Source organism: Chelon labrosus, assembly GCF_963514085.1.
Source record: "Chelon labrosus genome assembly, chromosome: 13".
NCBI classification, from domain to species: domain Eukaryota; kingdom Metazoa; phylum Chordata; class Actinopteri; order Mugiliformes; family Mugilidae; genus Chelon; species Chelon labrosus.
In genome coordinates this window covers 19,227,444-19,252,247 of record NC_140346.1, presented here as the reverse complement: position 1 = coordinate 19,252,247, position 24,804 = coordinate 19,227,444, and the positions used below count along the sequence as shown (strand labels likewise).

Here is a 24,804-nt window from a genome sequence, read left to right as displayed (position 1 = left end):
AATTCCATAAAGTTTCATAAAATGTTAGGCAAAATTTAGCACGGCTTTAAATAAAAACACAAAAATAGTGTTACTGAGGCTCCTGTGGGAACTCAAGTGTAATTACCTTTAAACTAATAGGCTAAAAGCAACTGCAGATATTGCAAAGATGAGCGTGGTAAGCTCCGAGATCAGGCATCGTTTGTTTGCGCAAAGAGGAACAGAAGGTGCACAGACGGATCCAGAACAACAAGACCATATCTGTGGATATAATCAAGAAAGACAGGTGAGAAACAGCGGCAAGGATCGCTTTGAGAGATAAAAAAGAATTACCGTCTCGGTTCACTGAAACGGGATTCAACATTTATTTGAAACAACTGTTTAGTTCAGAGAATAAGACAGCAGCCTTTTGAGACGTGTGTTGTTTTCATATGAGTCCAAATCTGTCAGTAGAAAGTTGTCCAAACAGACTGCATTAAGAGCATGTAAAGCATGAAGGTGGAAACATCTGAGTCTGGTGCTGTTTTTCTTCCATTGTTGTGGATGAACTTGAACATTAAAGTATACACGTAAATTTGGGATGAAAAGGGTATTTAAACAACAGGAGTGGATAATTCAACATTATAGTTGTTCAAAGTACACCATAGCTGCCTGTTGAAGGGTCTTAAATTGACCCTCCTCCTTACCTAAATCCCATAGAACACCTACGGGTGCCTGTGGAGAAAAACACAATTCAGTTTGTTGATGCTTAATGCTTTGCAGGTTGAAAAATGGAGGAAAGCCCAAATAATCTAATCTCAATGGTAAATGCAGGCAACTGGAGCTGCTTGCATTTTGAGTGACATATTACACATGTCATCCAAAAGACTTCTGAAACTATAACCAACTGCTGGGTGTCCCAGGCATTTACACCATCACCTGAGTGACTGAGAACCTTATCAGACATAGACACTTTGTTGTTTATTCCATACTCAGGCATCAAGCATTTCTGCAAACTAATAAATGGTAAAGTAAACACTGATACCCCGAAACACCCTCTATATGGTGTTTAATTTCATTTCATTTCTGTAACCGATTGTCCTCTGGAGGGTCGCAGGGGGGCTGGAGCCTATCCCAGTTGTCACTGAGCGAGAGGCGGGGTACACCCTGGACAGGCCGCCTGTCTATTGCAGGGCTAACACAGAGTGACAGACAATTTTGAATCACCAGTTAACCTAATGAGCACGTCTTCGGACGGTGGGAGGAAGACAGAGTACCCAGAGAGAACCCATGCAGACACAGGGAGAACATACAAACTCCACACAGAAAAGCCCTGGTCGGCCCATGGATTCGAACCCAGAACCTTCTTGCTGTGAGGCTATTTGTGCGCGTGTGCAATATTTTTTCCTAATTTTGAAATATATACAGTATATTTTGTTTATAATCTAAAATCTAAGAAGCGTGTTTTATGCTGCCAGAATTTGCTGGCGTTATCATCTGATTCATGAACAGATTAAGCAGCCATCTGAATATCAAGGTGCAATACAACAGTTTAACTGCATTAACCGTATTAGCTCACTAAATACGATGTGGTTGTCAAAATAATAAAGTCATCTGTCAGTACAATTCAACAGTTCTACAAACTGCAGCCTCCAATATGAAACTACAGATTAACTGACTGTCCTTTGGGTTATTTAAAACAAATTCTGTATACTATAAAATTCACAAACCTACGAGTTTATACTGTCATATAGAATATATATTAGAATATTAAGAGTTTATTCATATTCACTAGTGTACCCAATGAGTGTATAAAAAAAAAATCAAGCAAAAGAGCTGGGACTATTGCAGACTTTAATGTAGTGTGTTTATGGAGTGTTTAATCCAATACTGATACATTTCGTGATTCAGCCCGTTTGTTATTTCAAACACACATATTCATGATCCCTTGAGTAAATTTGTGCGTGGAATTGGGATTTTCACCCAGATAAACAACAGGGCGGAGGACCAATCCCGGAGCGCTACGTCAAAATCCAGCTGCTGAAAGTTCTGACGGCATCAAGACGCGACATGCCGGATAGAAACGAGCAGGCGTATTAGCCGTTACACTAGCAAAGCATCATGTTGTCGTTTAGGGAGTGAGTTAATGGGCTACAATTTAAGTGATACATTTAGTAATCAAGACGTTAGCTGTCAGTAGCCAAGTGGACGGAGTCACACATTTTAACTTAAGTCTCTGGTCCACAAATTGATGCTGCTGTGGGCTGAGTAGCGTTAGCAGGTAGCTAAAAGCTATCATACTCATTAACTGCAATTGGCTAACGGTTATTATTTTGAATTTGGTGTCGCGGCCGCTTGTTCCTGACAGCGGTATGAGTTATGGGTATGGCGGTGGAGGTGGAAGAAGGGGCAGAAGAGGAGGTCGCGGGTACCGAGATGGCAGCAGAGAAAGATGGGACAGAGGAGGAGGAGGAGGAGGTGGAGGTTCGAGAGGACACAGTTCCGACTTTGACCAGGACCGAGGAGGAGGAGGAGGAGGAGGAGGAAGTGGACAGAGGGAACGCCCTCCTCCACACCTGAAGGGTCGTGAGATTGGTCTGTGGTACGCGAGATATGGAGCCGTGAGGAGGAAACAAGCCGACAGGAGATCGGTACGAGTTTGGACGCATGCTCTTCCACATTGTGTTGGACAGGGTCTCTGTCTGTTATCATTGCATGCTGTCAGCCTTTTAAGAACCAAGATCTCAGCCTTCATCGCGTATATGAGTGACTTAAAAGTTACTTAAGTTACTCTTCACTGAGTTTTTTTACTCTGGAGCAATGGGAGAAGGTCATGTGGTCTGATGAGTCCAGATTTACCCTGTTCCAGAGTGATGGGGGCATCAGGGTAAGAAGAGAGGCAGATGAAGTGATGCACCCATCATGCCTAGTGCCTACTGTACAAGCCTGTGGGGGCAGTGCTATGATCTGGGGTTGCTGCAGTTGCTCAGGTCTAGGTTCAGCAACATATGTGTCCAAAGAATGAGACTTCCCTGATGGCACAGGCATATTCCAAGATGGCAATGCCAGGATTCATCTGCTTCAAATAGTGAAAGAGTGGTTCAGGGAGCATGAGAGATCATTTTCACACATGGATTGGCCGCCACAGAGTCCAGACCTTAACCCCGCTTAAGTGAAAATCTTTGGGATGTGCTGGAGAAGGATTAGCGCAGTGGTGGTCAGACATCATCAATACAAGATCTGGGTGAATAATGAATGCAACCCTGGATGGAAATAAATCTTGTGACATTGCAGAAGCTTATCGAGACAATGCCGCAGCGAACGCATACTGTAATCAAAGCTAAAGGCAGTTCAACGAAATATTAGATATTAGAGTGTGACCTTTTTTTTTTTTTGGCCAGGCAGTGTAGGTGTCAACGGCAAAGTGTGTGGATTTGGTTGATTTAATTTGTTCAGAGCACAGAGGCTGTGCACATGTGGACAAAATCCTGCTGAATCTGCCAACCAGATTCAAATGAACACACAAGGGTGAAAGTACTGGTTTCAACCTCTAAAGGAAACAAAATCTACTGATGTTGCACAATTTAAAACTGAAACGTGAGCGGTGTGTATCGCTGATATGTGTATTTCACCGTTTTAGAGGGATAATGGTGAGGTTTAGTGGTAAAAAGTTTAAAACGCTTAAATCCACACTACCCCTGGTGTAACATTAAGTCACAGGATTTAGTTACTGCGAAGTTCAAGGCTGGACTTCACCCTGTCCCTTTATGTGTGCAGCGAGCCGTGGTCCAGATGGATGAGGCCAGAGAGCAGCACATTACCGAGCTGCTCAACTCTGTCCAGAACGACCAGCCTGGCCCAGGGAGAGACGGCAGGGGTGCACGAGCCTCAACGTCTAACAACTGGCAGACCGCCGCCAATAGTGGTGGTCACTGGTGAGAACAGCTTGCGTTGCTTTTCCACTTTATGGCTTGCGCAGTGTAGTTTTTAGCTCGCAATGAAGAAAAAGCTTGATAGAGTGAAATTTTCCTGTCTTGTCAGTTAATTTTCCCAGCTCTGACTGCTGGAAGCACGAATCTAATTAACGTGTTCATGACCATCAGTTACTTTGACGGGGAGTTGCCTGAGGACCATAAATGGAAGGTTAAAGACGAGTCTGACGAAGAGGATGAAGAATTTAGTCCGGGCAAAAAGAAAGCAACTCACAAATCACAACGGTAACTTTGCATGAAAATGAGATGCAACCGGAAAAGAGGTTCTTCCTGTTCCAAAAATTTACCATTTGAGTGCTCTTGAATAAGCAGTATTGTTAGGTAATGCACTCTATTGTGGGTATTTACACCATTCCATGTCTCTGTTTAGTGGCGTCTCTACAGAAGCAGCTAAAGACGAGCCTCCAGACACGTGGGATGAAGAAGATCAGGAAGTGGAGGAGAAAGAGGAACAGATAAAGAAAAACAAGGATCTGGAGTTCTTATTTCAGGAAGTAGTCAGAGACAGGTCACTGGATGAGTACTTGAAGACAGACCTGCAGAACAAGAAATCAGATCCCAAATACAAAGAAATGCTGGTAAGTGATGAGCACAAAGTTTTATGTGTACAGCATGGAAGTTGAGATTTCTACTATCAACTAGGTTGTCGGACCTACTGAAAACTTTGTCTACTACACCAGACCTTTGTTGACCTTTGTTGACCAAACCACACTACACAATGTATAATATATATGTAAAAAATAATATAATGTTACCAAATTACTGCATTATTGCCAAGCCACTATGCAGATTAACACAATTTGGTGCTTCTTAGTATTTGGTCGATAATATGGATGTACAAAAACCGTAATCCTAAAATGACTGACAATCTGATCTTGGTTTTATTTCTTTTCCTCAATATTTGTTCCTGTTTTGTTTTCAGAAATTCAGGGAAAAACTACCATCCTATGGGAAAAAAGAGGCAAGTTATTGATTCCATATTCTTTTAAAGCCAATACTCGTCTGTGCCAATCACTCCATTTCTACTGAAATTGAATTCTTGAATTGTTTATCTTCTTTATCAACCCATATCATCCTCATTATCTCCTAATCCTTCCACTGTTCCACTTCCATCATTCCACAGGAGCTGGTAGAGCTGATCAACTCTAACCGTGTCCTAGTGGTCAGTGGGGAGACCGGGTGTGGAAAGACCACTCAGGTCCCTCAATTCATCCTAGATGACTATATCAATAGAGGCATGGGCTCACTGTGCCGGGTGGTCTGCACGCAGCCTCGTCGCATCAGTGCCATCTCGGTATGTACTGGTGTGGGATTATATGTTGTTGTGAGGCTACTGATAAATGTGGTTGCTAAGGTGTGTAATATCATGTCAAAGTTATTGTTGCTTCCTCTCAGGTAGCAGAGCGTGTAGCCGCAGAGAGGGCAGAAAGTGTAGGGAATGGAAATTCTTGTGGTTACCAAATCCGATTGCAGAGGTAAGGAAATCTTTTTAAATATATGCTGATGCGTAAAATTAAATTATGATCCACACAGAGCCAGAAGAACATTTACTTTAGAAATGAACAATCCTCCCCTTTAAATGGCAAACATGCTTCTTGGAAACTCAAATCTTTTTTTAGATACTTCTACTGGAGTATCCATAAACAAAGAAGATTGTATTCCACAGAAAGACAACCCAGAATATTTCAAAGTAATGCTCAAAAAAGCTCCAATGCATGAAACTAACTGTATGTCATCCTCCTTCATTCACAAACCGCTTGGAGCAGTTTGGGGGATTCATCATCAACAATAATAAAGACTGTTATGACTTTGGTTCTTAGAAATGAGTCTGGAAGTTATGAACCAAAAGAAATGCCTAAAAATCTAAGTTTAGCATTAAAGGTGCATTGCAAAACGGTTGTCTCCCCCTTCTGACAATGAGAGTAATTACACAGGTCAAAGGCTTCAGAAATGATTAAAAAATACAGAGAAATTTCCACAGTACCACAACAATAATCCATTAATTAGGTAAATATAATAGTTCCATTGCTTTCTACAAATAATCCTCAAATACCTGTTTTCAAGAGCATTAAGGTGACATTTGTGAACACACCAGGGACACATTGATGGTGCATCTCAGTGATCAGATCACATTTGACTGTATTCCTTTGGTTGTGTGAACACACAATGAGTCCTGAGTCACATTAAAGACCACCTACTCGGCAGTGGAGCTCTTGTGCAAGCGCCGCTTTGCCTCATTCATTTGGAAAAAGTAATGTAGTAATGACGCCCTATTAAAATAACAGCCGGGGGGAGATCAATAAATGTATAATAACTTCATGCATGTGAGAAAGACTTCACAGCTTGTTCCAGAATATGTATCAATTCACCATCACGCACATACAACAAACAGCTGTTCGTGGTTCTGACACAGTGGTGGAGATCTGTCAAAGACGGCAGCTGCTACGATACTCTGCTGCGCCCCAGATGATGTCTGTGTTTATTTGCATACATAGTGCAAAACCGAGATTGGATTTCAGTGCTGGCTGGGGACGCATGTGGAGATACATTTTAATGGTGTGACCACTGGTGTTTAAAGCTCGCCACTTGCCTTCAGATTGCTATGGTTGGATGTTAACGCAAGATTTGATCGGGCCTTAAATGCGTCATTAAGGGTGTGCCAGTTAGGAAATTTCACCACATACTAGATTTGGTATACTGCAGAATACAGAGAGATTTAACCGAGGCTGATAATCTTTATTGGCATTGTGTGAAATGGTTTGGCAAGGAATTATATGTTCATTTATTATTAAAAGTCTTGCACTCCAGCTTTAACACTGTTACAGCTGACTTGGCAATGAGTCACAATTGGTTAGGCTGTTAGAAGGGTTAACAGAGCTATCAAAGATATTGTTTTCCATGATTTTTCCTTTCCTAATGTGGTTACTGCTCTGTCCATACTGTACATAAAGTTGGAGACCGCAACTGAGCAGTTGTGGGCTGATTAGGGTGTGACCGATTTTGACATGTTAAATTAAGATTATGTTCTGGTTAGCATACTGTCGTGGCAACTGCAAGTCAGTTGCTAGTCTAGTGCGGATGAGAGTTGGTCAAATACCAAGTTGTGACACAATATTTAGTTTCTAGAAACCTTTATTGCTTGCAGGCAAGAGCCACTCATCAGCGACGGATGATGACTGAAGAGAGGCAGTCTCTCCTCAGCTTTTATACTTTCCTAAACAATGTTCTTATCTGTAGTCACATAATAAGATCACATATGACTTGACACAACACATTGTACTAACATCTCAACATACATCTCATGACACACATACCACTTCTCCTTCACTTTAACCACCATTGTGTGACATACAGTGACAAATTTCCAGAACACAGGGACACAGAGGAGATGCCTCAAAGACCCCCTCAGGCTGAACTCCTTCATGTGAGTTCCCTTAGTCACAACATGTTACACAATGGAGCCTACAACAACATATCCATTCTTTCTTGCAACCACATGCTTATCATCAGGTAGATCTTCTGACCATACCACAAGCTTCCACCCTACATACAATCCCATGTCGCATCCACAAATGTTAATTTCATATATAATATTACAATATCAAGCGACATTTAAGAATTTCCCTCACACATACAGTGCCATGTTATAGCTACATTGCATGTAACACAAAATTGACACAAAGCTTAACGGACTCAGGTATATGAGATGTACCTCGTAGTATAAAGCACAAATTCAGATTAAATATAAACCGTGCACGTCTGATTTGTATCACTGCAAAACCCAATTCAGATTTTATTATAAGAGGCCTTTTGTTGATGGAAGGCTTAACTTGAGATGGGGAAATACACTGGATGAGTGAAAACCACAGGAAATTATTTTTGAAGACGGGCGGTGCAAGGATTAGGAGATGGGAATACTGATCTGAGCAAGAGATGAACAAAGCTGCGGCAGAAGGCACTTTAGTATTGTGCAGCCTGAGTGAGCAGAGAGTTTCAGGAGATGAGAGGGTGCGCCAATCGAAAATAAATTATATACAATAGAGTGAAGAGTATGTGGGAGATTGAGACACATGCAGCAAGAGGGGCGGGAAAAGGCAAGCCACGCGTAATATGAAGGAAGACTGATGCAGGGGATTAGAAGTAAAAAGATGGGCAGAAAATGATTATTCTCAAAGAAATGAGGAAGATAACATGGTGCATGACTGTGAATGTTGGACCTTTTTCTAAAGGTATTCACGTCAAGCTGTCTTTTTCTTTAGTTGCATGACGTTACTGTAAGTTATAATTCATAGCGCTCCGTAGAGGGACAACAGTATCTGAAATAGTGTTTTGTATCAAAGAGGATGACAGTTTAGAAAGGCATCTCTTTGAGCTTTATTCATACGGCTGTGCTGTCACTGGCTGATGTTACTGTCACTGATCACAGACCATGGATGTCTCTGGTAAGATATATGAGATTTCAAAACGGTCACAATTGACAAATATAATGGAAAGCACCACCAATAAGTATTTTTTTTTTTAAATTGTGTTAAGGGCTAACAAAGCCTATGGTCACTGGTCACTCTACTACCTTTCTAGCCTATTAGAAATGAAAGGTAACTGGACCTTCTTAGTATGCACAAGAAGGTAAAGCAAGCAACAGTTACAGGCGGTTTAGGCTTCTGCGTCAGTTGGACGCCGTAACTATGGCGACATTGCAGAGCATACGCAGACCCTGTGCACACCATAGCACCTCCCCAGAAATGTAACTACGTGCCGCTGTGATGCAGACCGCAAGAGCTGTGATTGGTCCGCTTGGTGGTGGTGGTGGTAGTAGTAGTAGTACTAGTAGTAGTAGTAGTAGTAGTAGTATTTCCGACTGCTTCTCCATCTCCGAAATTTCAGATTGATTGTTTTTGATGAATAAAGATGGAAAACATCGAGGAAATGTTAACTGAGGATGTTCGGACATACAGACATTTGTATGACTGGTGTTAGGCAAAATTTTGGTAGAGGGTAACAATTTTTCGGGTCACGGTATTCCCGCGGGAGTCCCGCGGTGCGAGAGTCAATTTCACTGTTGGTAACGTGATAGGGATGGGATAGAGCAAATAATCAGCGGGAGCGGGACGGAGCCGGAGATTAAATTAAAAAATGACACTGCAATGCGGTGAGTGCGCCCAAAGATTGTGAGGCATTTCGTTTTAGAAAAGAGAACCAGTTAAACCCACAGTACGCTTGTTGTTGATTGGTAGCCTATCGGAGCAAGACAAAGCAGCTGCCCTAAGTGTAGCCTAAATTTCCAAGGCAACCTCAGTGATTTGACCGCGATTAACCAAACATGCTACAGGGGGGCAAGTTGAGCAACAGAGTCTGATAACTTTAGATAACACCATAAGGTTGATTTTGAAGGACAGGATTTTTTTGGGGGGGGGGGGGCAGTTACGTGATCGGGATATGACAGGAGTATTTTTGTGGGCTCGGGATGGGATGGGAGCGACAATTGATTCCTGTGTCACCCTCTAAATTTCGGCAAAAGTTTCAGTCGCTATTGTTGAAAGAAAGGCAGGAAGTAGAAACAAAAATTAAACCGACTGGCAAAAAAGACACAGCGCCGACTCACGTTTGGGAGGCGTTTTTACAGAGCGAGCCAGACCAACAAGTGCAAATGGCTCGCACCAGCATAGGCTACATGCGAAGGCTACATGCGAAGGCTACATGCGTAGGCTACATGCGTAGGCTACATGCGTAGGTTACTTGCGTAGGTTACAGCGTCTATGTCCCGCTGTACATTAATAGAGCCTTTATACGGCCCTGAAAGCAGTCTGGGGCACGGCCCATTGAGTGGAAAGAGATGCGGAGAAGCCCAGCCGCTCCTATTTGCTTTAAGCTTACCTCAGAAGCTTAACGGGGCCTCCTGGCCTCTCTTAACCTTGTCCTTCAATAGTTTATGTTGCCAGACGATATGTTATATTTATGATCACTTTATTATGCGTCTCGTTGCTATCGGTGGTTTATAATATTCTTTCAACAGTCTAGCTGGCGGAGTTTGTTTCGCTACTTTGGTTGTTTTCATTGTGCGTTGATACTGATTCTGAGTTCTCCCCTGGACTTTGGGCTTCATAAAAAAATAAGTTCTCCTGAAATTAGTTCTTTTTGAAATGTCACACTTGCATTAATTATACAACACAACCTTTTAACGAAGCTCAGTTGTCAGTGAGATGTTTTTCATGTCATTTCTGCTTCGTTTAGGATTAAAATAAATGAGAAGCAATTTTATGATTCATTGGATAAACTTCTTTTTTTTTTTACCGCTGACTCATACTTAGGTGAAGCATGATATAAAGCTGTTGTGAAGACTTTTTACAGAAAGTAACATTACCTAAAACGAGCTAATTGATAAGCAAAATTTGTGTGCGAGTAGTAAAATGCAGCTTCCATAAAAAAAACAAAAAAAAAACAAAGACTTATTTTGGCGACCTTTGTTTTCCCATTACATTCATCTTAACTTGTGTCATTTGACAAATGTAAAGTATTTTTTTTCTTATTTCTTTCTCCTCCTGTTTCACAGCCGGTTACCACGGAGACAAGGTTCGGTCCTGTACTGTACAACGGGCATTATTCTACAGTGGCTTCGCTCAGATACGTGAGTCGGCTCCCATCGATGCTTCCTCATCTTCACCACATCGTTTAAATGTGTCTCTTCTCTGCTTTTTGTCCCCGTGTCTGTCCTCCTTTTGCGTCACTCCTATTGTTTGTCCCGATTGATTTGCGGTCGACTCTACAGTCTGTGGAAGATTCATTAGTATTTGTCCCCATTCTCGTAGACAGAAAAATGAAGACACGCACACATACACACGCACGGCTTATGTTGACTCATCCCTGCATGCTTTCTGGCATTCTGAGTGTCTTCAGAAAAAGCACAGACTAAGTGAGAGTGCCAGCTTCGCCTTGTTGTCTGGCTTCATGCGTTTTTCAGAGTTGGCACGACTCCAGTGAGTCATTTGTGGGCTACAGTAGTCTGACAAAATGCTGTAACTTTTTGGCATTAGGGTCGATTTGCACAGCCGCCGGCTCACAAGTTGACAATCTGCTCGGAAGGCCGGTGTGTTAAACACCTTTTTAAATTAGAACTAAACATCTAATATACCAGTGTTTAGTAGTTAAGATTAGTTCATATTTGTAGGAAGAGTGAGTGAGGGAAAAAAAAGGTTGTGCCAAATGTTCTAATTTGTGACAAATCTGTGAAATGGTTGTGTCCATCAAAAACAACATGAAGGAATGTAAAATAAATTAACAAATTTGCTTTATGGTTCAAGAATTATGCAGTAAAATGTGAGGAAAACAGGCATAACATTATGACTACCTTCTTAATATTCGGTAGATCTCCCATTAACCTCCAAAACAGATGTGACTCATCAGAGAATGGACATGGGCTTTCTAAGGGGGGGTTCTGTGGTGCCTGGCAACACAGTGTTGTTAATGGGGGGCCTTTGGGTCCTGTGGGTTGAGAGGAGGGGCCTCTGTGGATCAGGCTTGCTCCAGTGCATCCCACAGATACTTGATCAGTTTGGGATCTAGTGAATTCGGAGGCCAGGTCAACACGTTTTTTGAGTTGTTTTTGTGTGTGTGCCTGTGTCAGGCTGCATCCTGCTGGGGATTCCTCCATCAAGGAGTGTTATTGCTAAAGGGTGGGGGGGCCTGGTCTGGTCTAGGTGGGTGGTACATGTCTAAGTAACATCCACATGAATGCCAGGTCCAAAGGTTTCCCAGCAGAACAATGAATTGTCACAGGATGCTCAGTGTTATTTACTTCACCTATCAGTGGTCTTAATGTTATGCCTGATTGACGTTCATCCCTTGACTTAAACTCAACCATGCAATTATCCTTTCTCCATTTTTTTGCCAGGTTGTTGTCCAGCATCAGTCACCTGGTGTTGGACGAGATTCACGAGAGAAACCTGCAGTCGGACGTTTTGCTGATCATTGTGAAGGGTTTGCTCAGCCTCCGGGACGACCTCAAGATCATCCTGATGAGTGCCACGCTCAACGCAGAGAAATTTTCCAAATATTTTGGTGCGCAACACCCCCCAAAGCCTCACCGATTTTTGTGCTACCACAAAAATCGTTCCACTTTCTCATCTACCCCTTTTCCTGTGTCATTTTCCATCTAGACAACTGTCCAATAATCCACATCCCAGGTTTGACATTCCCAGTTGAAGAGTTTCTACTCGAGGACATCATAGAGATGACCAGGTAGAACCACACTACTCCTACAAAGACCGCCACGCCCTCACATGCACATTTACAACAAACTGGAACGACGGCATCTCTTATTTGAACCATACGGTGTGATTTCTGCCAGGTATCGTCCCCCGAATCAGGACCGTCGTCCCTCATGGAAGAGAGGCTTTTGGCAGGGGCGCCACTCCAGACCTGAGAAGGAGGAGAAAGAGGCCGAATACAAGGAGAGCTGGCCTTGTTACGCACGCACATTGCAGGGCAGGTGAGCTGGTGTGAACAGCAGTGTTGTTACGTTGGCAGAACCGCTGCCAGGTTGTGTTATTGAGTTGGGAAACGGGAGGATTCGGCTTTGTGACGGTTCACATTTTTAAATAAATAACTTTCAAGTGGAGCACTGCGTAAAGGGTAAATAAGTCTTGAGAGTGTTGTTTTGTCCTGAAAGCAGAGCAGGATGAATTCTGTGCAGCACTTGACCGTTTGCTTGTTTTGTCATCTAAACATCTAAACGCAGCTGAGTAAACACTGTATATACAGCCCTTGCAGCCGTAACAGAGTTGTGACACCGCAAGCAACAAACAAGGGAACAGCAGAAGCCGTTTTCCTGTCGCGTTAAAGGTGTGCGAGACGGTGGGTTTTTATCGATCGCCTCCGTGTTATCTTTCACAGATACTCTGACAACACCGTTGAGGCCCTGGAGATGTTAGACGGTGATGAGAAGATCGATCTGGAGCTGATCCTGGCACTGATCCGTTATATTGTGCTCAATGAAGAGGTGAGCGTACCCTTGTATGTCTGGTTCACTGCAGGCGCCTGAAACTGGCAAGAATTCTTCTGTCTTAAATATGACTTCTTAAAAAGAAGGATCCGAATCAGAAATACTTTATTAATCCCCGGGGGGAAATTGGGTACATTTCTAATGCAGATTTGTCATTTTTAAGTAACGTGTTATGATCACAAGCTCTGAGTGCTTCTGTTACCGGAACTTTTCTTGGAAGATGTTAAGATCATAAAAAAACCTCTGAACATTTTTAATCACAGACAGACTGAAAGAGCAGCGGCCCAAACGGAAGATGGTATGCGATCGGGTGAAAGTTAATGACGTTGACACGGAAAGCTTAAGCCGACAAAAGGAGCGAAGTGCAGCGCATTCGTAGGTAGAGCAGATGGAAGGATCAAGAGGGCTGGCTCCCAAACACAGAGTGTCATCAGATCAGAGGAAATAACGCCGATCCTGGCAGCGGATCTGTGCTAATGAGTGATCGAACAGATGCTCTCCCACCACACGTTCGTTCGCTTTTTTCGCTTTCCAGTTCTTGTTAAGTGTCATCTTTACGTCGGCTTCATTTCATTGCTCTGTTCGGAGCTTAATCCAAGGATTTGTGAAAGTTTCATCAGTAGGTGCAGTAAGTTCTTTTTGCGGCATGTTTCTTGGATTTTCAGCTAGCTGTTGTCGTGTAGCCTAGTGTCGGTATGTGGAACCTGCACAATAGAGCGCAATATCATAAACAACAGTGCAGTCTATTGTCATTAATAAGACCAAAATCTAAGCTAGAATTGAGGGAACAAAAATAAAATTGACACATTTTCTCTCTCGCTGTATTTTTCCAAGAGAAGTGGAACTATAACTTATTTATGGTACTTTAAGGCTGTTTTGTGGAAAACATACAAAAGAGAGAAGAAAGAAAAAAAAAAAACAGGCCTGGAATGAGGAGTGACTAACGCAGACAGACAGAATAATTATCCTTTCCCATATGAAGCCGTATCTCCATCAGTCACGGCCACACCACAGCCAGTCGCTCAGCTGATTCACCGTGGCATTGTCAAACGGCAGAGAGGGAACAGGCTGATTCCCCATGACGGCGTTCTGAACCGGGGTTATGGGCCGTCTGCCAGGCTTTTTGGCTGTGATGATTGGTTAATTATGTTGCCGGGGTCCGTGATTAGACACCTAGGGAGTTGACATGCAGGCATTAATGAATGCCTGCTGGGTGCAGCTATGGATGTGGGTGGTATGGTGTGTGTGTGTGTGTTGCTAAATAGTGGGCCAGCAGTACAAAACTTACTGTAGTGTTATTTAATGTTCAGTTAGAAGTAATGAGAGCCTCTTTCTGTGCTGCGTGTGCGTAACGATGCAGCTCTGTCAGGTGGAGAGGAGGCACGCTGCCTGCACCTCTCTCTCCTCTTCCCTCTTTCACACATGCACACACACGGAGAGAGAAACATTAACACACATATACAGTCCCATGTGGCTACCAGTGGTTGAGCTCTGGTAATAATAATTAGCTTTAATTAAAAGGCAAGGGCGCTCAGGGCCCAGAAGCTTCTTTTTCTGTCTGAACTTCACAAACCCGTCATTTCTCTCAGGAAATGAATAACTCGGTTATTTTTAAAGGGTGGGTTATATTATAACAGCTTAATTTTATCCTGAGAATAATTTTTGTTTAAATTTAGGCCTTTGACGTGGAAAAATACATCTTCCAGAAGCTTTGGCTCAGGCTTAAAGCTTCCTAATTATTAGCCTTGAGTTGGTGTCTGTGTCTTTAAAATTATTACCGAAGACATATTTAGCTAATTTGTTTCTGACCTTACTGCTTGGTGCGTACGGCATTCCTTTAGAAACTTTAGAAACTGCCGCAGGCGTCGTCGTGCAGACTTATCTGCGTGTGTATGTTGTAAACGGGAGCTTTCGCATTTGTTTAAAAGACTGATTACGTATTTCTTGACACATCTCAGGATGCCCTCCAGCTCGCCAAAAGTTGACCAAAATATATTTAGCAGTTCTTGTTACAAACTGGCATAAAAGCCCTAGTTGGATTTAGTTTACTTTGATTAGATGGTTATTATTTGGTTTAATTAATAAACCAAATGCTGTCAGTATTAGTCATGGCACCTTAGTTTGGCACCTAGTATAGTATGAACAATTATCAAACAGTACCCAGACCTTAATAGTTCCCATTTGCATGTATGTTCTATGTCTGCTCTGGTAATGGACAATACATTTGCAAATCAGTCAGTACAGATTTCTGTGTCCTCTTTTACCACGGTGTCGTTTCTGTATCTGCTTCTGGATATGTGGGGCTGAGACCCACCGTACATCTAGTGGTCAGCTGCCTGCAGCCACAGGCAAGCGGCTAAATGTGCAGAGAATTGCTCACATCGGACTAAGTCTGTCATGCCGGTCTAATTGGTTTTCCTTTTCCTTGGCTGCTGTGAGAGAAGCAAGTCTGCCCCTGCTGTGTTAATGTGAAGCAGAGGCTGCCCTGTAGTGGAAAGATGTTCTTGTCATAATGATGCTGGCAGGAAGTGTCAGTGCAGCTCTAGTGTGTGGCTGAATGTGGAGGCTGGGAACTGAGGGCAGCGCGTCTCTGTCTGCTCGGGCTGAACTTCTCCAAGGACAAGGGCACTTTGTTCAGTTTACTTGGTTGTGGTTTAAAGGTTGTTTGTTAACTGCTCGCATTTTACTTGTTGGGAGTTAGATACATAGACACGTTATTTCTTCGACTGCCCTTCCACAGCCATTACATAATTTACCAGAGATACTGTGTATTTTCGTATTAACTGGACGTGTATATGGACGCATTATTGTTTTCTTTATTTTCTCTGTATCTTGTTCTAACGCTGCTGTGTCACCCTGAATTTCTCCTAAAGGTACATGTGCTCTCATCCTTTCTTTCTTCAGACGCCCTGCTGGGTTTTGTGTCTTTCGGCTGTGGTTCTTATTTTCGTATCTTTGACAGGAAGGAGCAATCTTGGTCTTCCTGCCCGGCTGGGACAACATTAGTGGTCTCAATGACCTGCTCATGGCTCAGCAGATGTTCCGATCAGGTACGCACAGCACATGTTCAGGATATGAGACATGAAAGTGTATACCAGTGACCTGCAAGTTAATGTAGTGTAGAGTAAAAGATATTATTATTCAGCTAACTCTTTGCTGATTATGCTGTAACTTGCAATTAGGTTATTATTCCCTCACTGGGTTCGTGCCTTATTGTGCAAAAAGATGGATGTGTACAGTTTAACAGTAAGCGGTTTGTGCTCACCTCAACCCCATGTACCTACAAGCATAAAGTTTAATAAGCTGGTTCTTACAGAGCTGCGTAGAGCTGAAATAGTTAATCAGTTAGTTGGCAGCGTTTTAGAAAACTGTGACATCGAATTTGAACCTTTATATACTTTTATAACTTACAGACCAAGCAATTTCAGCAGAATAATTGTGAATTTAAAGCCTTCAGCCCACATGCATTGATAACATACCTTACCTGGATCTTATTAGGAGCCTTTCAGCTGATTCATTATTTAAAAACAGGTGAATTATGAAATTTCCAGCCACTGCAAATCAAGCTTGATTAGACGCTTTGCATTTGGAGTGATTCAGAGCTTTAACTGTAATGTATTCACATTTTGTATGTAGATATAGTTTTATATTAGGTAATAGGACTTCATGCATTTTATTTATGTATCATTTTGTTAAGCAATATGTCAACACATAATGTTGATGGCTTACGACATTCTCCATAAGGTGCTTACAGTTATATAAGAAATAATTGTGCAGCCCTGCGCTCTAGCAGTTGAGTCTCCTGTTGGCAACTGTTGCTTTGTTTGAGATTTTCTCTTGTGTCCTATTGTGTTTCAGACCGGTTTGTTATCATCCCTTTGCACTCCCTCATGCCTACCGTTAATCAGACACAGGTCAGCGTTGTTCTGTTTTTATTTCTCTCTCTCTCTCTCTGTTTCTCTGTTTGCAGATTGTACTTCTTTATTCCATTTTCAGTATCATAAAAGTCCAGTGTCCTCTCTCTCTCTCTGTCTCTCTCTCTCTCTCTCCCTCCCTCCTCTCAGGTGTTCAAAAGGCCTCCCCCCGGAGTTAGAAAGATAGTGATTGCTACAAATATAGCTGAGACCAGGTGTGTATGCACAGTGTACCATATGTGGATGCATTAGTGCAGATTAGTTTGTCTCATTCAGTCATGCATGTGTGCGTTTTGTTATTTATTTGTTTATTTATTTGTTATGTACGAGCGTGATGCTGATTTCTCAGTCATTAACATGCATTTTTCAAATTGATCACAAGTACTGTCATATTGGCTCGCATGGAGAACTCTCTTGACAGGCAGTTTGTTAATGCATGCACAGAGGCCCGCACTCACACAAACAGAGCATATTAAGAAGCTGCCCCCCCCCCTCGCATCACTCCTCTAAATATAGTCTCTAAACTCACCAAAGGGCTGCATTTTATTTTCTACTTCTGAATGATTCTGAGTCTTAACTAAGCTCCGTACTGCTTTTGAAGTTTTTTTTGTGTATTATTTCATCTTAATTCCCTCCCTCTTTCTCTTCCGCCGCGTCTCTTCCTCGCAGCATCACCATAGATGACGTCGTTTACGTGATAGATGGAGGGAAGATTAAGGAGACGCACTTCGACACCAACAACAACATCAGCACCATGACGGCCGAGTGGGTTAGCTTGGCCAACGCCAAACAGAGGAAAGGACGCGCTGGCAGGTGTGTGTCTGTGTGTGTGTTTGTCTACATGCCGGGTTATTTGTAGATTTAATCATAATGAGGAACTACGAGCCTCTGGGCTCGCAATCTTAAGTATTAGTTTTCCTTTCATTTGTCAACTGAGCTCTCTGTCAGTCTTCTCTATCGAAACACTCCTTCCTTCTTTCATATCTAGAATCTCTGAGAAAGGCAAAGTGTAGTCCCTCCCAGGTTTTTTTTTCCAGTCTGTGACTCGAGACGCCTGCTCTGTTAGATAGCTCTGACATCAAAGTGCAGCAAGCCCCAATTAGCAGGAGCTGCTTACTGTGTGCAGTTTCATCCCACTGATTTTAAATTTAGCCCTTGTCACAGGACTAGTATAACATGTAACCATTTTTCCTCTCTTTCTCTCTCTCCCCAACTCTCTTATCTACATATGTTCAGAGTGCGTCCTGGGAAGTGTTATCATCTGTACAATGGTCTGAGGGCCAGCCTGCTGGACGCCTATCAGTTACCTGAAATCATGAGGACACCATTGGAGGAGCTCTGCCTGCAGATCAAGGTTGTGTATGTGGAGAGAAAGAGGCAGGCACAGTGACAGAGAGAGACAGACAAATAGGTGTTGGCTGGGGAGTTGAGCTGAGGACAAGATTGCTCTGAATGAGTTTTGTGAGTGCAGAGGGGGGGAAACGAGGACAGTGCTGCTGTTTTTGGTCTTGTGCTGAATTACAGCCTCTCCTGCCTAATGAGAACTAGGGATGAGCATCCTGGTCTGACTCATGCCCCTTGCTCTCAAGCTCTTTCTCTCTCTATTTGCCCACAATATAATCATTCCTCTTCTGGGCCTTGTTCTCTCACATGGACGGCAGTTTTCTTCTTTAGCTGCTTAGTATTTTTTTCCCCCCCGTCTCTTTTTGCTTTCATTTTTGTAAATCCTCATACTCCACTCAAACGTATTTTAACCAGTGCTAATGGAACATTAAGCCAAAGTTCACTTAGCTCTAGTGTTTGCATTTATTGTTCTCACCGGTGGCTTTGTGTATTTCAGCGTGCGTCTTCCACCAGCTCAGTAGAATACGCTCGAATATGTGTGTAGTACGGTTTTTGTAGCTGGTGGGTGAGAGGCGGACTAATGCATCAGACCGTCCTTAAAGTGAGAGAAACACTGACAACATGCTAACCCTGACCCGACTCTCTAATGCACAAACACTCCAGCGTCACCCCTATTAGTCAGACGTAGAGACGTGGTTGCTTCTTTACTCCGCCGATTGCCACAGGTAGACGTTAGATGTATTTAAATGTCTCTCTCTCCCTCTCTGATGTGGAAGTGGATACGCATTTAGTAAATGTGGATACTCAGAGTATCAGCTCTTTTCATCGCATTTTTTCTTGGCCCAGCACTTAGAGAAGCATATTAATGTGGCTGCCTCATAATGTCTCATACATCTTGTAAGTGGCAACAGCTGAAAACAGCTGTGTACAGTGTGTATCTTAGAAGAAGGGGCATTAAGCCAACTGCACTGAAGGGATTTCGCTGATCTTTTACTGAAATCTAATGTGATTTACACTCTCTAGATATTGAAGCTCGGGTTTATAGGTAGATTCTTGGAGAAAGCTTTGGACTCTCCCACTGAAAAGGCCGTCAACCTTGCTATCAAGAACCTCACTGATCTGGTAAGTAAGAGTAACCGTTCAAAACCTTTTTAAGGGGTTAACATCAATAAAATGTTGTAAAATTCACCTCAAATGATCAGTTTTCAAATCCCCACAACCAAAAAGTTAAGTTTCCTGCAGATCACCAAGTGAATTAACTAATCGTTTCAGCCTTTTCTGTTAAAATCTATTGTGCTAGTCACAAAAATTGCAATGGTCTATTGGGAAACCGGAGTTTCAGTCTATTGAAGAGAGACTATTCCATGACGTGAGCATGTGGTTTCAAGGTATCCTGTCTCAAAGCGTTATCTTTTGTTAATGAGTTTCAAGGAGCCTGTTTTGTGGAGGAAGCAGATGCTAAATAGCTGAGGGCCACAAGAAAAATCTGTACTTCTTACAAGTGTTTAGAACTAAAAGGGTGCAGAGTTTCTTGCTAATAAGGTTAAAACACAATGAAAATCTATAGTCCTAAGTAGCAGCACTTGTTGCTTAAAGGAACTGTTTGCGAAAACTTAAATTAACCTAAATGAATACTGCCTATATAAGGCAATCGTGCCGTGTAAGAGACTAAAAATATGTTCTTTTCTGATGGATATTGTGACAATCTTTCCCTAGAACGCTCTGGACCGCGCCGAAAATCTGACGGCACTGGGCGTCCACCTGGCCCGTCTGCCCGTGGAGCCTCACATTGGCAAACTCATCCTGTTCGGAGCCCTGTTGGGCTGCCTCGACCCCGTGCTCACCATTGCTGCTTCACTCAGCTTCAAAGACCCTTTCTTCATACCCCTGGTAGGTCGCCGAGTTCACAGACATGAAAGCTTATGTCTGCAGCTGCACACGTACGTTTCTCTATCTTCTGCCTTTTTAAAATTGCAAAACGTACCTTAAAGAAATGTTCTTGAATGCACCTGTCCTCTCTCAGGGTAAAGAGAAGATGGCAGACATGAGGAGAAAGACCCTGTCCAGAAACTCCAAGAGTGACCACCTCACTATTGTCAATGCCTTCAAGGTAAAAAAATTTTTTTTTTAAATTGTCCACACCTGTCACGTCTGAATTTTCTTTCATCTCGGTTGGCTGTGTGAGCTGAACCTGTCAAATAATCATGAATTGACTGGCCAGGGCTGGGAGGAAGCAAAGCAGCGTGGTGCCAGGTATGAGAGGGAGTTCTGCTGGGACAACTTCCTGTCTGCAAATACACTCCAGGTGAGTCAGGCTTATTTCAAGAGCTCTACAGTGAAGTGCTTTTAGGGGGAAAAATAAGTCCATGATTATATTTTGGGATTGACTTCTGTCTGGCCAATTAAGGGCATGCATCCTTTTTTAGATGTAATTCTTCCTTTTATCTTTCAGATGCTGCACAATATGAAGGGTCAGTTTGCTGAACATCTCATGCATGCCGGCTTTGTCAGCAGCAGAGACCCCAAAGACCCCAAATCTAACGTCAACTCAGGTAACTAAGAGGAGCTTTTCTGTTTCTGTAGAAACAGGCGGCGGCGCAGAAATAAAAAAATGATGTGTGGCATGTAAGTGCAGCTGTGTTGATTTGCTCTTTCTCCGTCCCCGCAGACAATGAGAAGTTAATCAAGGCTGTGATTGTAGCTGGTCTCTACCCAAAGGTCGCCATGATCAGACCGTCTCATAGCAAAAAGAGGCCCGGGTGAGTGTAATAATTTAAAGAGGGAGATGAGGAATGACGGACAGGAAAGGGCTGCACATTCTGTCATTCTCATTGATTTCCAGACAGAGAAATGGCCTTCACGCCGCGATATCTCATCAGACCTCTCCGGTAAGAGTTGTGTAAGGGTCCTGTGACAGCTACCTGAGGCTGTGAAGAGACCGTTTTAGGAAAAATGGTCAAAGGCACCTTTGCAGCTCAAGATCAATCCAGTCATCATAAAATTACCCTAAGGCAACTGTCATAGGCACTGGCGGCGACCTTTGTGCAAAAGACAGACGCACGCAACGGGGGCACAGACACTCTCTGACAGCGCAGCCATCACTTTTGTTTGCCTGTCCCGGTGACAGCTTCAGACCCGGGTCCGCGGTGAATTCTGGGTCCTTCCCTCCGCATAAATAATTCTCAGCAGTCAGAAGGCAGAGCCGGTTGTAAAACTTTTAAGGTTACGCACCGCAGCTCTGCAGTTTTTAATGAAGACCTTGCTCGGTTAAGCAGTTTTTTTTTTTTTTTTCTTTGTTTTGTTGATACGTCAGAGAGCTGTCTGGTGCAGGCAGCTCGTTCCCTGCAGTCAAGCAGTCGATTCTGCCCGGCTGACACGCGGGGTTTTGGAGCGCTTTCATGTTAGAGTCGATTTGCAGGCTGCCTCGCAATTTTTCTCAAGTTTCATCGTTGCAGATAATGGAAGGAGGCTTTGTATTAACAAGTCAGAGGCACTTGATGGGCTGTTTCTAGAAGCTCTCTGAATTAGTTTAGCAACGTATTGATTTCTTCTTCTTCATGAAAGAATCACCAAAGCTGATTCATATCTATATTGGCCGCTACACCCAAGTCACTTAACTATACAGATTCAGGGTGTTATGCTAGTACTAGCTAACCTTGAGCTATTGTCTTAATCAGAGGTGTGGTTTAGTCTAAATAAGTAGTTAGTCTATGTCATTTCCAGCGCAAGGTTTTGCTGGGGCTAACCTCCAAATTCCTTGTTTTGTGCGAGCAAAAGACGAAAGCTCGATAAATGGAAAAACGTGTTTCAACTGAGACGTTTAAGGTCGTTCTTGCCTTCTTGAGAAGAAAACGGCTCGGTGTCTTTTGTCTGCTTCCTCTCGTGTCCTTGTTAGTTTCCGAGATATTGATTTTTGTTTACTCGTATCCCTAAACCTGCGTTACATCTCATCTCTCTCAGGGTCAAGGTTTACACCCAGGCGGACGGGAAGGTGTGCATCCACCCAAAATCCGTTAACGCCGAGGAGACGGAGTTCAACTACACGTGGCTCATTTACCACCTCAAGATGAGAACAAGCAGCGTGAGTAACCCGCTGTGTTTCCACATTGCTGTATGTATGTTGCGTGTTTTTTCCGAGGCGTGCGCCTGTTGCCGAGCGTCTCCTCGCTTTCGCACGTGTCCCTCTGAAGGGTGCGAGCGAGTGGGAAGAAGGGCCGGTGGTTAAAGGTTGGCAGTGGTGTCACACCAGCTTTGCACTTAATGAATATTTGATTAAAACACTGCCTTTCAACTCGCTCTCAAAGGCTCTTGTTCTTCAAAGCTTCCCAACACAATATAAGAGATGGTGATGGAGGGGGGGGCAAAACGGTCAATGCAGTTTCCAGACTGCTCCCTCTTTCTTTTTTTTTTTTTGTTGCTCCTCTTCACACTCCCATTTTCCCCTCCCTTCCATCTCTCCGTCTTTGTTCTTTCTGTGCCGCCTCTTTTTGTCAATGTTTCCATTCGTCAGGAAAACAGAAAACAAAAAAACACCTTTCATGTCTTCTGATTGCTGCCCCTGCCTTTTTTCTCACACTTTGCCGTCTTTGTCTTTAAGAGCGTTTTGCTGTATTCCTCCGTCATTATTACCAACGTTCGATGTATTTTTCTACCCCGCCGCGTGTGAGCGGCTTTGCGCGCGCAGCCGTTCATTTGTGTCTGTAAAAAATAAGGTATTCTGAGAGCTCAAGATTGCCAAGGTCGTTTGTTTCGGCGAGAGAAAAGGAAGCGGAAGATCAGGGCTGTCGAAAAGAGAAAAAAAAAGGGTTGAGCGCGAGGGATGACGTTACACTTTATCTCCTCTGACGCATTCGCCTTGGTGGTTCATTAAATTACACATTCATGGGGTAAATGCAGTCGTGCCTGCTCTCTCCTTCGTTTTATTTCCCTCGTCTCCTGCCCACTCCCTCCACCTTTCTTTGCCTGTCTGACGCCAGTTTCCAACTTTTCCATCTGTTACCTGCGAATCTTAAATATGTTTTGTTCAGCCTGTCAGCTGCTTGTATATGCAGCCGGTAATGGTTTACCTTAGAGCCTTGGAGTTTTTGTTTGTGCATACGACACATCTAGCATCTATTTTAACGTGTGATATATTCAGAATTTTGAGGAAGGAAAAACACTTTCTCATTTTGGGTACCATTAGGAAGGCTGCTCTACATGGGCAGCTGTCGGTTAAGCTCATAGAAGGAAGAAAAAAAAAAAAAGGCTGATGAAGAGTGTAACACATTAGCGAGATTCGCAGACGGGGCACGATGACATTTCTCCTCACACTCGAGGCACCGGAACGCGTTTCAAACTCACGCGGCCTCCCTTCGCTAATAGGACACTTTAAGCCCACACCACAGAATAGCTGTCAGCACGGTGTGTCATAATGATGCCGCTCCCTGTCACCGAACGTGCAAATGTGTTTGTTGCTGTGTGTTAGTAGCACGTCTCTCTCTCTTTCTCTCTCTGCCCTCAGATCTTCCTGTACGATTGCACCGAGGTGTCCCCGTTCTCGCTGCTGTTCTTCGGGGGAGACATCACCATCCAGAAAGACGAGGACCAGGAGACCATCGCGGTGGACCAGTGGATTGTCTTCAGATCCCCGGCGCGCATCGCTCACCTCGTCAAGGCAAGCAAAGCGTGCGCTCGCTTCAAATCTACACTGATCCTTTGTTTTTATTTTTATTTTTTCAACCAATCTCGCTCTCCTGTCGCCTCCACAGAGTTTAAAGAAAGAGCTGGACTCCCTGCTGCAGGAGAAGATCCGCAAGCCGGCTCCCGTGGACTGGCAAAACCGCCAGTCCAAAGACTGCGCCGTCATCACAGCCATCATAGACCTCATCACTACCCAGGAGAAGCCCGCAGGCGGCAGCGGCGGCAAGGGCCACGGCAGAACGTGGGCGCCTGCCCCGAGAGGACAGCATGTTTACTTCAACGATGACGACGAGGATGACGATGATTAGACGTGGCGAGGGGGTTTTGGCCGGTTGTGAGGAGCCTCTGAAGTGACTGACGGCACGCTTGGACACGGGGGTTAGTTGGAATATTTATTCTGACCAGCTGGTCTCCCTCTGAAGGCCAAACATTGGAGGCCGATGTACTGAAAAATGTCCCGCACTTGAATTACTTTTTTTTTTTTTTTTTTTTTTGCCTGTTGGATTATCATTTTGCCAGGACCATCTTTGAATAGACTCAGTAGATGTTTTGTTAAGTTTCCAGTTTTTAAAGTAACAGCACCTGATGGCCTGTGCAATAAAAAAAAAAAGATGTACCATCACCCTGCTAAGCTTCCTCCGCCTTACAAGGCTGAGATTTAGCAAAAACACAAATAAATAAATAAAAAGCAATAATGTTACCCTGAAATATTGCCAGCTTTATGAGCAAAATCCATAATCTGTTCAGCAATGGGAGAACACAATTAGTTCAGAGCTTTGAGACATCAACTACTTAACATTTGCTCTTGCATACCCCTGATTTAACAGCTGTTGCCTCATAAATACCTGAAAAAAGAAAGCGCCGATGACCAGAGGATTTATGCGTGTGTCGGCGCGCGGCTAATTTATTATCCCAAAGG

General features: G+C 43.4%; 1 protein-coding gene across 1 annotated transcript; it reads left to right on the top strand.

Annotated features, from left to right (window-relative positions):
• The first annotated feature begins 1,870 nt into the window (after window positions 1–1,870).
• dhx36 (DEAH (Asp-Glu-Ala-His) box polypeptide 36) lies at window positions 1,871–24,612 on the top strand. Its single transcript, XM_084558499.1, has 26 exons — window positions 1,871–2,609; window positions 3,736–3,893; window positions 4,062–4,175; window positions 4,321–4,528; window positions 4,873–4,911; window positions 5,074–5,244; window positions 5,346–5,425; window positions 10,501–10,575; window positions 11,839–12,005; window positions 12,104–12,185; window positions 12,295–12,435; window positions 12,840–12,945; window positions 15,911–15,998; window positions 16,807–16,862; window positions 17,013–17,077; window positions 17,532–17,675; window positions 18,099–18,216; window positions 19,230–19,328; window positions 19,923–20,096; window positions 20,230–20,316; window positions 20,428–20,511; window positions 20,659–20,758; window positions 20,875–20,965; window positions 22,167–22,287; window positions 23,707–23,859; window positions 23,954–24,612. The coding sequence occupies exons 1-26, from the start codon at window positions 2,331–2,333 to the stop codon at window positions 24,191–24,193; spliced, it is 3,240 nt and encodes a 1,079-aa protein (XP_084414625.1). The 5' UTR covers window positions 1,871–2,330; the 3' UTR covers window positions 24,194–24,612.
• The last annotated feature ends 192 nt before the right edge of the window (window positions 24,613–24,804 follow it).